At 37.4% G+C, this 15,917-nt stretch overlaps 1 protein-coding gene across 14 annotated transcripts in view; it reads right to left on the reverse strand.

The window, feature by feature from the left end:
- The window catches only part of LOC117412450 (ERC protein 2), a 256,504-nt gene that overhangs the window by 160,714 nt on the left and 79,873 nt on the right, over positions 1–15,917 (reverse strand). For all 14 annotated transcript variants that reach the window (XM_058999907.1, XM_058999908.1, XM_058999903.1 and 11 more), the window contains 3 exons: positions 8,413–8,550; positions 2,842–2,982; positions 782–922 (listed from right to left, as the gene is read on the reverse strand). In XM_058999907.1, coding sequence (XP_058855890.1) covers positions 782–922; positions 2,842–2,982; positions 8,413–8,550 — 420 coding nt within the window. The remainder of the gene's footprint in view (positions 1–781; positions 923–2,841; positions 2,983–8,412; positions 8,551–15,917) is intronic.

Raw genomic sequence — 15,917 nt, forward strand, 5'->3', positions numbered from 1 at the left:
TGTTATCTTGAAAAGACCATAATCTCAAAATGTACATAGTTGCATTAGGTCCACTTTGCAAACCTTTGAACCTGGCACCTGGTTCAGAAATAACAGTAGAGGCCAGACAAAAGGGTTAGGAGCTGCTTTTTCTGGCTCAAGAAAAGATGTTTCTCAAAGGCATTTGTTATTGCTTTTTACCAAACAACGCAACCCTAATAAAGGCAGCTGCTCATTTCCAATTGCTGAAACAAATGGTTCTTGGTCAGCAATGAAAGAAATGTGTGAGCAACAAAGGCACTGGAATGGACACCTACGGAAAAAGCAATTCATAACATCTGAACACGTCTCAAGAGAACGTTTCAAGTTTATGACATTTGGTGTTTCAACAATCACTGAAGTGCTGAAGCGCACCAATTTTTAAAACAGATTTTGATCTGTTCTGTTTAAAGTCTGTTCTTCATTAAGTTATTATAGAAAAGGTTATGAAACTACCATATACCTCATTTACTGTAAAATTGTTATGTCCCGAGCCCTGTTAAGCTGCCAGTTTCAAAGTGCAAAAGTTGGAGTGATACAGTGATAATTTCTTAGGTTCACAGACTGCTTTGACGCTTACTTACTTCCTTACTGACAAAGTCACCATTCTTTGGCTCCAGTGATACTCATCAAAACGTTACCAAATTCAAAATAACCCTTGATGTTTATTGGTACAAGGACGATATCATTTCATAATATCTAATTAGTGCCATTGGAAGGAACCGAGTAAGGGCCAAGAAGGAATTCTTCAGCTGCCACTTACCTTTTTTAATTGTGTTTCCAACTTACTACACTCTTCCTTCTTTTGCTCTATGGCAATCTCCAGGGATTTCAATTTGGAGTCCTTTTTCAGGCCCGAAGAAGCTAAAGATGATGCGTGTTCTTTCAAGTCGATTAAACCAGCCTAAAACGAGACAGAACGATACCAGACAGTCAGTGAGATCAGGTCTAATGAATGCGCAGATAGGGGGCCCGAGTGAAATGGATCTGAAATGCCTATGTATTCCATGCAATTTGTTCATTTCCACTCAATTTCCTTCTTTTTTTTTCAAATCAGCTTAAGAATCTGTTTGGCTTACTTGTGAGTTTTTTTTTTAATTTTATATATATATATATATATATATATATATATATATATATATATATATATATATATATATATATATATATATATATATACATATATAAAATCAGAAGATATCTTGAATTGTAATGTAGTGGTAGTAATATCCAGCCAGGCTATAATTACAACTTGTGAAAGCTAATACAGAATTAGTAATATTAGCACAGCTTGTGAGTGTTGCAGCTTGCTGCTACCATTCAAGCCAAACATGGATAGTGCCTGGGGTCTAATGGTGTGCTTTCCAGGGAAGTGTCAATCGGCCAAAACTCATCTGTTCTCATCTGATACCAGAGCCTTGGCAAGTTTAAAGTTGATTAATATGATCTTAATGATGTCTCCAGCTAAGGCACGGGTGGCCAAATTTGGCCCTTCCAACCTTGTTCCAAATTGTTCAATTGAACCAATTAAACCTCTACCCAGGCCCTGAGGTAGTTAATTATATCATTACCTGTGAAACCTGATGGAATGGCCCTCCAGGAACATGATTGGCCACCCCTGAGCTGAGGCTTAATCCACAGACAGGAGTCCGGAGACATGCTAATGCCAGCCCATCTCATGTGACCAATTACTGCATGTGGTCTAGAAATTGACACAGCTCCCATCTTCATCTTGATAATGAAACCAACATACAAACAGCTGGTGCAGCTGGTGCTTTCAGCAGTAGGATTTATGCAAACCATGCCTGCTTCTTTCCTGTTTAAATTATGAGTGAACTTACAGAGTGGGGTTACGGTGGATGATTACCCACTCTATTACATTCTAATTCACACTTCAAAAGGAGACAAATTAACAGAGCCCAAATTAAAACCTGAATTATTTGCACCTTTTAAGTCGACTGCAAAACCGTACTCTTGATTTCAAGTAATCAAGTTTGTGGCCTAGTGTCAACACACGCCAAAAACACAATTCTAGCAGGCCGGGATTTCAAAATAAATAAATAATAATAACAATAATAATAATCAGCACCTAGCTAAAAACTAGAGCACATACAGTACATGCTCATACATTTTAATACACTCAGAAAGATTGTTCCAGCATGTTTTGGAACAATCAGGATTCCATTTGGCATCTGATCAGGAATGGTGGGGATTGGACTATAAATCAGAAATTAGAAGAAAAAAATAACAGGAAGCCGAGACGAAGCATTTTTCCCTGTATAGTCATGTCGGTACATGAGCTAAGAAATGAAGGGCTTTAATATTGCAATCGACGTTTTTACTTTAAAACGTACAGAAGGATCAAGGTTCTGTGTTGGAATTGCACATATTTAATTATCAGCTATCTGTAAAGTCTCATGACTCCATAAGTAAAATAACTAAAAAAGAGGTGTGTGTGCATTTGTGTCCTAGTATATCATCTATCGTTCTCTGCATTGCTCTGCATTTCTCTGAAATCAGACACCTTCAGCGAGTGCATTCATGCATTAGACATGAATGTTTCCAATACTGCACCATAGTAACCCGTGCAAATCAGTACTGTTAGGCGCCGGATTCAGATTTAACTGATCTCTAAATTAGTTCTGGGCAGACAGTAAACTGTCTGTTATGTCCAAAATGGTTGAAACAGTCATTTCAGGTAAATGGTTTCCAGACAACGAAAGCAGAACAATGTGCCTCCCTGTACAGATAAACGCTCAAGTGTGGTCGAACGTCACTGATGACACATTGTAAGATACGATCTCCGTGTCCATGAAGACTGACCTCTTTCTCCGTCAGTTCAGCCTGCAATGCATTAACCTTCTCCTTCAAGTCCTTGTTTTCTTTTTTATAGGACTCCGTCTCTTCCAGCCTTTCCCGATCATCTCGTTCTCTCTGTTCCTTCAGGCGCTCGATAATTCTTTCCTGCCAATGATAAAGGTAATACCAGGAGATTAAAGCCAGCTCATTATTGAAGAATTGCAAACAGTCACCACTCCTGCTTGCTGGACGTTATCAAGGGGCACAACATTATCATTAGGACAAATCGGAGCACATTTTTGGACAATGAATGGTAATGAGCTTGGAGTGGTGGGTGCCAAGACATACTGCACTTAAATCCAGATCTGCTTGAGGAGAACAATTTCAATGTGCACTAGTCACTGTTGTTTGAAGTCGGCAGACTAATGATATTATTAAATAGAAATAAAAAATAAGCCTATCATAGATCTCAATATACTTGGAAACAGCTCCAAATACTGCTGTTGTTTAAATATTTTTTAGAGACAGAAGAATACTAAAAAGAGACACACTGATGGATTTGTGGCCTCATATTGTAATGACCCAAGTAATGGCTGCATTTGGGCATGCCACAGTTCAATTGAAAATAAATCACTCAGGTTTTCTTAAATTAGAATGTACTAAAAATCAGAACATTAAAGTCTAAAACCACTTTACAACATTGCAATAGCAGTTTTATGAAAGAACTTCATAAACAAAGCCAAATGATGAATACAATTATGGAAATTGGCATTACCAGTGATATTGTACTTTATGATGTATGTACAGCGAGCCTGAGGGTCTTGAACCTACTTATATCTTACTGTGTTTAGCTCCCAAATGTGGCATTTTGTGTTCAATATTAGGCTTCCAATCATGAAAATATCATTGGCAGCGATCCCAGGTTTGCTAGTATATAAATGGAGAATTAAAGACTGGAAGGGTTTAGAGATAATATGGATGATGGGCTGCCTTGTATTTTGAACCGTTCATCATCATTACTGTTAGTCAAACAGTAAAACAGTTTGATACATTAGAACAGGTCATGTTGTACTTGGCTACCCAAGTGATGACACAATAATAGACCTCTGTGGTATGAAAACTGCAACTGTTTGCATATCAATAGCTGTGCATGGGATGGTATGCCATGGCATTCTGCTCCTTCAGTCAACAGAGGAAGAACATTTCAAGAGGTGCTAACCAAATACTATCCAGTGCTATCCTAATATTGAATTGAATTGCAAATTGAAATATTGAATACAGAAAATGAGTTAAGAGCCTTTATACGGTACATTGAGGTTTAGTGCATGTACCGATGGGTTAACCAATATTTACAGTACTGTATCAACATAATGAAGCATTGTTATACCACCATGTTCATTTTAAACTCGCTTCTTCAGTTACAAGGACATCGGTTATGCACTTTGATTCTGAACCCGTGCGTTCACTGTGCTAAAAGCAGAGAAATATTTTCAAGAGACGTACGACTAATTTGAATGTCAACTCCATTGCCTGCATTAGTGCAGATGTCAAATGTGTGTGCTAAGTGGTCTTAATGCAACATGTTCCACTCAAGAAACTACAACGCCCTAGAAATGTCAATAATGTGTCGTTACTTTAAGCAGGTTTGTCTTGCTAGTAACAGTGCAGCAGGCCCTTTTCACTAACACAGGACTAAGATGGAGCTACACAAGTTTTTTTTTTCTTTTTTAATCAGGTAGGTTGTACTACTTAACTACTGTGCTGCAGTACATCTCTGAGACAGAAAGCGCCTCAAATCCTAAACAAGGAAAATACCTGTGCACAACCCTCTTTACTGGGAAAGCACACGGCTTTATGAGCTTTAAGCTGAGGGAACACATAGCCACTTTGTGGCTTGGAACCTTAGTTTCAGACCACTGCATGGCACGCCAGGGGAGACTTGAGGTTTGATACAGCAAAGTTGCCTCTAACTAGGTCTCTCGGTCTCCTGGAACCAGGTTTCAAGCTATTATTCCTGAAAAGGTGGCTTTGTGTTTCCTCAGCTCCAGATTTCAGTTCTAAATCAGCCAAAGGTTAAAAAATAAATGACTTTTTTTAACATGTTTTGGTCACAGTGAGACCTATAGGCCACAATGTAAACATAAAATGGAGCATCTTGGTGGATGAAGCTTCAGGACTCGCGAGGACATGGAAGGGTCCTTGCTGCAAGCATCTAGGCAGCAGTAAGCGACTGGATAAGCAAACAAGTAAACAGATGGGCGGGAAGTTCATGGAGAAATTACAATTGTTTTCTTTGCACGGCACCATGCAGTGTGCACAGTGATTGCAAATCCAACCACTAGAAAAACTATTAGTAACCAAAGTCTTTTTTTTTTTTTTAAGAAACTGAAGCTACTATATATGTTATTATGTGGCGTATCTTTCACTCAAGTGTTGAAATTCAGGGCCGTCTGCCATTACAATACGCATCTAATTAAAACTACATTTGTTTTTAGTCCTCTGTGATTTTCATTTAACCCGAAATCCCTGCAAGACTGTAGGAAGGGCTCCAAACTTAAAAATAATTCTTGGCGTTTGGTGCAGACCTTCGGTGCTAATTAAAAACAGCAGCTTGCACACCGTGAATGAGTACATTCACAGGTTTTGTGACAGAACGAGTAATTGCTATAGAATGTATTTCATAATGCAAAGTCGTTAAAAACCATGCAAACCACAAAAACACAGCATTTGGACAACTAAATTATCAAACATTATACAAGCTTTATGCAAACGCATTATTCCAGATGAAAATGCTTCATTTATACTGTATATGGTCCAGTTGAACCAAAATAACCCTTTTTGTTTTATACCACCACCACCCTAAACTTACAGGACTACAAATAGTTCAAACAGCAGAGATTACAAGGACACTTTGTTTATGGGAGCACTGGTTTCTTGAGGTCTATAGTTTAAGGTACGCATTGGCTAAGAATTCAAGCCAAGTTTTTTGTGTGTGTGTATTTTTACATTCTAAATATTGTGAGAGATGCTGCTTCTCTCGGGTTCTTTTTCCAGCACTTTATTGACCCAGGCACACACAGGACTTGAGTTTTCAAAGCGTGGTTGCGCTATTCTTTAATTTTTAAACAAAATAAACAAACTGAAAATAAAACAAACTGACTAAACACTTTTTCTTTTTTTTAACCTGACAAACCAACCTGGCAGCTACTCTGCTTACTGGTAATACAAAGAACACCCGTTACACAAAACAACAAGCACATTAAACAAAAGGTACTCCACACTACTTTTGTTTCCGTTTATGGCTGTGCACAATCCCAACCAGGCTTTCCACTCTGCAGCCCAGAATGCATAAACTGAGGGGTTTGTATACCCTACAAAATCATGCAGTTGGCTGATTAGACCAACTGCCAAAATAATTAAACAATTCACACAATTACCCAACAAATAATCACAATTAAGGCTTTTTAGCCCATTGCCTTCTGGGGAATGTAGTCCTGTGCTCCACAGGACTACACTCTCTTTGGTCCTTGTCTCACAATATACATGTGTATTTGATTGTACTTCTTCATAAAAGGAAAGGTTTTGAATATAATTAATTGAATTGGGTCAATAGGCCATGTCAGGGTTACCAACACATTTAGCATAGAGAGTTCATATAACCCAGCAAATATAAAGGGAGTTCCTCAAATAGTCTCTGAGAAGCAATACATTTCTGGTGAATCATAGAATACAGTTGTGTACTGAGTATAAAGTCACTATCTCAAAAGCATTAGGTGTAATCAAATGACCACAATACGGTAGCAACCTTAGGTTAAAATAACAGAGATGTACCAGATTTTGCCGAACACTAAGAATTATGAAGTCAGCATCTCAAATGGTTTATGAGATATTAGCAGTTGAAACAGCAGCAGCTGGGCCAGCCATGGCAGTGGCAGACTGACAAGTACACATAAGCTCTCCTCACAGAGCAGCATGACTATTTTTATATACTGCACATGTATTATTTTGAGAGTACATCATAATGAGATTAAATCAAATTCCAAAATATCGGTACCAGGGATTCTGAAGAAACTATAAACACAGTTTTGAAGAGACTTAAATTCAATTAATAATAAGCTTTTAGTGAACAAATGCAGTGTGGAATATGCAAACCATCTGTGTTCTCAACACTGCAATAACAGAATGCCTTAAACTGTTTACAGTTACTTATTCAGCTCTGATGGAAGCAATGATAACCGTGTCTCAGATAAAAAAAACAAAAAACTGCACAGTAACGCTAGACTGATAATTATATTCTTATGAAGGCGCCTGCACAATATTAACTTATTGTAACTCATTTTTTTTAATGAATCGTGAATCAAGGGTGAATGTATATCCTCTTCATTCATTATCTAATTCCATTAGAGTATCATATTATACCTCCTGAAACTTTATTATAATAGGATATTGGCACCATTCACTTTACTTTGGCAAGGAACCATCGTAATAGGTTTTATTAAACTTACTGGTTATACATAACTATTGACTAAGTAGCTTGCTTTCACCCATTGCTAATAAAGGCACCTGTTTAGATCGGCAGCCTTTTACTGTGGAGTTTCACATTTTTACCTAAAAGCACATTATTTTGCATGTATGCATATCTATGTTGCAAACATTAGTTATTTACATCATGCATTAATTGGATGTACAAATGTGTGTACAAAATGTCTATGCACCAAATGATTAACTGTCCTGATTATGGCCAACACTGCAGAAGTAGAGATCTCTATTCCCCATGAGGAGCAGTTGGAATCAGTAGCTTTATAGACACTACCAGCACCCACATATGAGAGATTGCAGAAGTCTCCTCCCTCCCAATCCCCACACAGGCTCGAGCTGCAGTTCGTGACAGGTGTGATGTGGCTGCTTGTCATGCCTGACAGCCGCTAGACTTCTGCTGACAGTTGGGTTGACACTACAATCCTATAAGGACCCAAGCCAAGGCATATCAGGACACAAAGCATGAGCACAAGCTACCAGTGGACCAATGCTTTACAAGTGTACACGCACCTTCAGTCAACACTGGGGCCAAATCCAAACGGTTAAGGGCTAGCGGACAGTGTATGGCTATTTGCGCTACAGTCCATTTTTTTTTTTTAACAACCACTGATTCTTAATTATAGTGATCTAACATCATTTAAATTTCACTTTACACATTTCCACCTGAACTGACAACTACTGTATTGGGTTCATCTGTGATGATACAAACCATGTTATTACTCCCTTAGAATAAGCACCTGTGTGTCTTGTTGTGTAGAAGATTGCTTTTTTCTTTCTACAATCAAAGCAATTGTGTGAAAAAAAAAAAAAGCACAATTCTTCATACAGCAAAGGACAATCCGTGCATGGACACCACCAGCAGGTTTTACTGTATCTTGAAACACTTGCTGTGACTTGAGGGGGGCCATTTGAAAAGCTTTGTTGGCCATGTTACTTTATAGTATGGCCGGTCCTACACTGGTGATGTGTGCACACAACATGTTTGGATGCTTGTTCTCACACACGGCTGGCTGTTCTACTGCGCGTCCTACAGCTCCACATGAGAATGAAGCTCACCTTTTCAGAGAGGGCCTCCTCCAGCGTTGCTAAGGCGGTGTCTGTGTTGCTGGAGTCGGTCTGCAGAGACTTCACTCTGTCCTTCAGGTTTGTGAGCTGCTTATCTTTGTCCCGGAGCTGTTCTTGAAGATTTTCAATCTAGGAGAAAATCAAACAAACATTCCGAAATTAAGAACCGAGTAAGAAAGTTGACAAGCAAGCACTTAAGTGCATGGGTGAATATTTATCAGTGTACTTACACCAAAATATAAAACAAATAAAATACAAAACTGTTCAATGTTATATAAGTAGGAATGCACAACTTAGGCAAACTTTTGAGTGCGTAATATTACCCTCTAATATTAATCCTTTATTTTTTTATTATAAGTTAAGTATTTTAAGCATAACCCCTTACTTGTTTTGTAGCATCTACAGTATTGTGTTTTTTGTTTTTTTTTTTGCAAATTGCATTTTGGTGTAAACACATTGGTACATGTTTAAAAAGAAAGAACATATTTACAATCCAGAACACAAATAAAAATATAACAAAATACAAAAAGCACAAAGCTCAGAAAGAAAACATTCCTGTGAGAAACACATCACCATTCCTGTCATGGGTATGTGGACAGATAATACAACATTCTCCCCAGCTATTTAAAAAGTATTCAAATAAGACATTTTTATCTTTGAAGAACGACATTATGCTGGGCTTGATTCTAAAGGAAACAGCAGAAAATTGTCAGAAAGGCCAGCTGTAATGACTAAAATAATCCTGATAGCGTAATTGCAATGATTTACACTCCCACCGAGAGAGTGGTTTTGAAAGCGGTTTTATCAGCGTTGTTTTTGAATGATGTTACGCTTTCAGAACACAGATCACAGAAACATGTTGGGAAAGTTAATGTTCTGAACAAAATGCCGCACCATGAGAAAAACTGCTTGCAATCAATACGAAATACAAGGAACGTTTATTGTTTTGATGCATGTCACTGAACCAACTTGATAGGCTCGAGGAAAAAGAGCACAGTGCAATGGCTACCTCCATGATGGTACTCAGTGTGATCCTGGTCTTGTCATTCAGCATTGCAGAAACACATTCCTTAGGGGAAAATGAAGAGCAGGTGTCCCACCCAGGTGTTCTGCATTGGTATAAATAGAAAACATTTGGGGAGCGGTATCATTTATGGGACCTGTTGCTAATTAAATCTTTTGCCATTTTTTGAAGAGAGGGATACCTCAGTGGTATTCGTGGGCACTCCAAGCCTTTTAGGGCCCCATAGGATCGGCGGTACAGTATATACTTAAACAAAATATTTAAAATGCAAAAGAAATGCATAACTCTAGTATGTTAATGATTATAGTTCTGTATATGTGTTGACATGGAAAGCTTCCTAACCTGACTAAAAAATATAAAGGAATGGTGCTTTTTACAGATTCCACAAAAACATTCGAGTGTCTGCATTTTAATGAAAATGTAATATATATATATATATATATATATATATATATATATATATATATATATATATATATATATATATATATCCGTTTTTGTGGTAGATAAACACATGCATTCTTCACCGTGCATAGTATTCAACATTTCGAAACAAAAATATACTGACAAGAATTATTAACACGCAGCCTGTGAGTTTCGTGCAATTGTGCAGCTTGACCTCTCCTGTTCCACTCAGTCATCTAGTGGTTCTGGGAAGTGAGCACCGGAGTGTGGAATTGTATCAAACCTGCAAACCTGATGGTGCAGCAGGGGTTCTCTCAGGATATACGTTCCTCAACTCACTGCAAGCTTACACAAGGGTGATCGGCATGTTCCCCATTCAGGACTAACGACTCAGCACGCTGCAGCTGTACTGACACTGCATCAGCTCCCAGCATTATTAATCTTAGCTCTGATGTTACAGTCAAGCACACTATTATTAGCACTGTACAAAAAAAAAAAAAAGGGAAAAGATAAAAAATGATCAGACCACCAAAGAAGCTTAACCTTTCTGTTCCGAAATTAGCCGAACAGTAAACCTCAGACATTTCTTTTTTACTTAGTGCTTAGTGTCACCTTTGACAACATGGATCCTATTTCTTTTCTGTGTGTTAAATGGCTTGGCAGGACATGCTCTGACTTGAAGTGTGAAATCCACAGATGAAGCTGTTATTTTTACTTATTATTTGGCATGTGAGCAGTAAAATAAACACAACTCAAATACAATTTCCTTCTAAAAATATATACATGTATTATACTTCTACCAGTTTGTATCGTCTCTGCTCACAACAAGTGCCCAATGCAGAACTGTCCTTGCCAGACTGGGATACAGCATTAGTAAGACAGGTCATGTACTAACTCTGGTATACTGGTAAGAGCAGTCTTCAGATCGCTTCTTTTGAATCTGACCTTAAAACAATAGTCTGCATGGCAACACAACAGTAATCCAAATCAGCTGTAGAAAATAACACTGATAAACTAATAACAAGAGGCAGTTCCTGTCTAGAAAATGCTCTGCTTTTTATGAATCTGTTTCTAGCACAGGTGGTCAGGGGTGATCAGGTGAGCGATGAAGGATGAATACAGTGAGGTTAAGGTCTTGTTTGTTTGTTTGTTTTTTAAACTGAGAGTGTCCTGTTGACCTACACTCTGGAAAGCACTCACACACAAAAATCCTTAGCTAAATTACTGGGGGGGGGGAAATGTGTGCGTGTATATATGTGTGTGTGTATATATATATATATATATATATATATATATATATATATATATATATATATATATATATATATATATATATATATATATATATATTCCACAATAATTAAAATTGCTCATTTATGCATTAAGCTCTAGTATTTTTGTAAATAGTTCTGTTCTCAGCATTGTCATATGTAAAATAAAAAATAAAAATGAACACAAAAAAATGATTCCATTTGCTAAGGCACAGATCCGGTTTACTGCATAGCTGTCAGCTCTCGCCACCATGTGGTAGACTAAAGCTACTGCACATTGAAAGTGACCCCATGTACTGTGGTTCCTGGTGAAGAAGCGTTTTAATACCGCCTTACTCCTTTGAATACCTCCTTACTCTTGTATAACACAATGAAATGTATAGACTTACACATCAAAACTCATAACATACTGAACAAAAATGAACTGGTGAATTTTTTAGTTTGTTGAATGTTTTTGTCACTGTTTTTCATGTGTCCAATTTCATCATAACACAGTGCAGATATTGTTCCTCTTGACTCAGGGGTTGATAATTGAACGATTAAAGTTTTCTTTGTATATTTTAAGCATTGTAATCTTTGCCTCAAGCTTAAAACCGCACTTGGGTGAGATATGCCAGCTAATGTTTTACCTTCAAACTGCTGGTGATGTTTACTTAACAAGACACTACATGCTGCTTGCACAGGATTTTCCAAAGCTGTAATCCCACAAGGTACGCTTCCATCATCTTCCTGATAACATTTATGTGGAACAGAAAATGCCTACTAGCCCTTATCTCTCTGAGTGCCTTTATTTCTACACCATTGGCCCCATTTTTAAAAACTGTAATAGCTTGCTTTGTGAAAGATCATTACGCAGGTTCTTGAATTGTTTTCAGAGCAAAATGTTTAACCTTGTACTGCCAGCAGTGTAAGTGTTAATCCTCTTTTTGCCAGCTGTTCTTAAGTAAGGATTACAGAACCTGCGGACAGACTTTTTAATGTTTCAGCAACTTTCTATGGACTAAAGTGCTTTTAGCACCTGTGATAACATTTTCTATCAGCAATGGCACAATTTCACCTGGTGATTATTAAAAAATATATCTAATTCATAATCTTTACCACTATAGAAAATGGGTACCTTACAAATATGGTTGCAGTGCGTCATGTTATTTCAGTACAGTCCCTGCTTCTACAACTATAGACAGTTACTATACCACTCAAGTCTATAACATACCAATTAGATGTTAAGTCACAATTATGAAGACTAGCAAGCCTGTTTAGCATTAACATTGGTCTTGTTTTACTTTAACATAAAGGTTTATGTAAGGGACAACCCTATATCTTTGCTTCCTGACGTTTAAAGTAAAAACATGATGACTAGAAATAAACAGCTCCTAAGATTTACTAGGAGTACTTTTTGGTTGAGATTTGGAAAAATGTGTATGCATGACAGATTTATGTGTGTGTATGCATTAGATCATGTATTGCTGCAACCCAACACTGAGTATTTTTCTGCCAAAAATGGTCAATGTCCAAAGAGAGTCTAATTTAAATATCAACCTGGTCAATACCCATGTGATTCTCCCTTATAGCAGATGTTCCACAAGAAAAACATCAGGCATATGCATGAAAGAAATCAGTCCCAGAATGCTAGGCACATCTGGGTGCCACAGACCCATTGTATCTCCAAACCCCATCACTCACATTTGACTTCAAAAGCTTCTGAAACACCCAATCCATGAGTTTATAACCAGCCTTTTGCTGTATCTACTAAGACCCAAAAATGTTTTAAATGTTACCACCCACTTATCACCAAAAAGCAATGCACATGAAACCAATGTCTAGGTCTGCATAGAGTGACAATTAAATGCATTTGTAATTCAGTGGAAAATGTCTTCTGGGAATAATAGTTTATCAGGTACACGCTGAAAGGTGTTTCCAATCAGCAGAAATGCGGACAAAAACTACAACATGCTGCCTTCGTATTTAACTTTGTCAAGTTTTTACATGTGTCTCCTCTGAAGAAAATAACTTCTGGGCTCCTCCAATTAAAACCCGTGCTCAGATCACGTGATCTGCTACTGCTAGTTCTGTGCTTAATAGCAGATAGGAGTTTATCTTGCCTCCTCTGAGGAGCCAGTACTGCTGGTTAATATAGGAATGTTGAATCTAGGGTGTTGGTTTAAAATGTAATTTCGTTTTGTATTTTAGACAGTATTTTTGTTTTATTGACCAGTATTATATTTATAATACATATATACAGTATATATACACATTTTGCTTGTTTTTTCACTTTAAAATTTGGAGGAGGGACAGCCTCCCTTGCCTCCACTGGCCTGTATATAACACGCCTTGTGAAATAATTAAAAAAAAAAAAAAGAAAAAACACCATAACATATTACATAGAATACAATAACCTGAGCATATAGCAAGCAGAGAGATTTTCCTTAAATTCTAGAAGAGCTTGCATTATACATGATTCTCATCTGATAATAATAATAATAAAAATAATAATAATAATAATAATAATAATAATAATAATAATAATAATAATAATAATGTGGAAAATAAATAACATGTTTAATTATTCCTAATTATTTATCATAGCCTGTCAGATTAAAATAGACATGATGTGAAACAAAATATACAATATACAACCTGGACTGTGTTTTAAAACAAAAACATCCTGCAGGATACTTCACAGACAATTCAGCTTTTATTGGTTTGTATACTCTAAAGCAAATGTTTTGATGCCAAATATTAACGACCCATTGCAGAAACATGCCGACATGCCCTGGGAGCTTGAAATGACCAAGAGGAAAGCAGCAGAGCCGGCTATGTGGAGAGCAGAAAGGCAGGCGGTGTACTTTTTGAATAACTTTATTAAGCAAAACAATAAGTGTGCTGGCCTGCACAGTTTGAGATGTCATATTCCGTGGGATTAGATCCATTTTCATTTCTGAAGTAACATTACTTGGTCACTCTGGCAACAGCTCATTTTTCATTCAATTTCCAATTTCTTGCGGCTTTGTTTTACACCCATTGTAAATATGTTTCTTTCTGCGCTGGTCCAAGGCTCTTAAGGAAATAGGAAAACTCCACGGCTCAGTTTACATTTTTAAGTCACTAAAACATTTTTGTTAAAATATTTATAGACATTTCAAGAACAAATTGTACAAGCCAAGAGATCTAGATATAGAAAATCAGTGTTGTATATAGAAGGTTCAGCATACATTCTTATATGATAGATTCTCTAACAACACTGTGTCATGACGATACTGTTACATACTGGACTGTAAGTGTTGTACACATGTTCATTACATTCTGATTGTGTTCATACACTGTGGTGCCACTAACATGGAAAATCATGTCTGCTTCCAAATTTTCAGAACTTTGCTTTAACAATGTGGTTCACAGTCCAGGATACTAAAATCCCAGTTTTCAGGATGTTCATTAAATGCACCTTACCTAAAAAATGCATTGGATTTTGTAGGAAGGTAAATACTCTTCAATGGCAAACCTTGCAGAGCACGTTTAATCGCATTTATTTTGCATATACAGTACATTAATGGCTAATTGTTGATATAACATGAATTAAAGCTTGATCTGACCCCTTGCCGGGGACCACAGACTTGTTCAACGAGTTAAAGTCTAGAGTCTACAAGATTTATTGAGAAGCTTCTCCACCTAGAATGGTCCGCAGAAGCAAAAGCCTAAGATGGGAAAAAAAAGCAGTTCAGTCTCTAAATTACATGTTAGCCTGTGTCCAGTCTCCAGGATCAAGCTGGAGTCTGGCTTGTATCCTCTCAGCTGCAGACTTCTTTAGTTTCTGACTTTGACCATGCACTGATTTAGGACATCCCCTGGCTTGAGAAGCCCTCCTTCCCTTCCCAGGACCCCACTGTACACTAGTCTTTCAGGGCAAGTCGGGTCAGCCGGCAATGCTACTTGCATGTTTTGCATCCAGAGTCAGACTGCCACATAACAGTTTTGGTTTAGGGGATGCAATTTGTATGTATAGGACTATGTGCCTGTCCTGTATAATAATACGCAACACAAATCGGTCTCTAAAACTATACCAGAAGTGCTCCATTTCATCTTTGACAACTTCTTGTTATTAGTCGCTTAAGTTTACAATATACAATGCTTCAGAAAACGTTATCAAAAGATGGCAATGAACTAGGACTGGACATTTAGACACCTTCTTTTTCCTTGCACTGGATTTTGTCTACACTTACAAAATAAAAACAAAAAAAAACACAACGATAAATTCTCATCCCTACTTCCCTCAATTCAAATGCTAAGCAGCCTTGTACTGTATTGGTCACACTATATTCTGGAATATAGAATGCGGACTAGTTGGATAACCGCTGCACCATTTTCTTTTATATATAGAGTATTTTACAACAGGAGTTCTGATTACAATGGTAATTATGGTACCATTTTCATCCGGTTAGGTAAAAATTGTAGATTTTGTTCTTCTTCTGCCAGAGCTTTGATCCTAGTATGAAAAAAAAAAAAAAAAAAAATCAGCCCACCCAGCTAATATCTCCAGCTCTAATACTTCCGTCTTGAACTTGACTAATGTATGTAAATACCAAAGCCCTGCTGTAACCTGGTCACTTTGGGTTATCTGATTTGCCCAGTGCTTTGGAACAGCCCACTATTGCAGCTTGTATCAGATTTGCAGCAATCAGATGGAAACCACTAAGATGAAAGAGTCCAAAGCCTATGATCTTCCAGGATTTGCTCCCAGTTTGACCTCAAAATGAACATCAGTTTAGGACTTCTGGCGCTCCACAACATTTGAAAACAAC

Source organism: Acipenser ruthenus, chromosome 25 (assembly GCF_902713425.1).
Source record: "Acipenser ruthenus chromosome 25, fAciRut3.2 maternal haplotype, whole genome shotgun sequence".
Classification (NCBI taxonomy): domain Eukaryota; kingdom Metazoa; phylum Chordata; class Actinopteri; order Acipenseriformes; family Acipenseridae; genus Acipenser; species Acipenser ruthenus.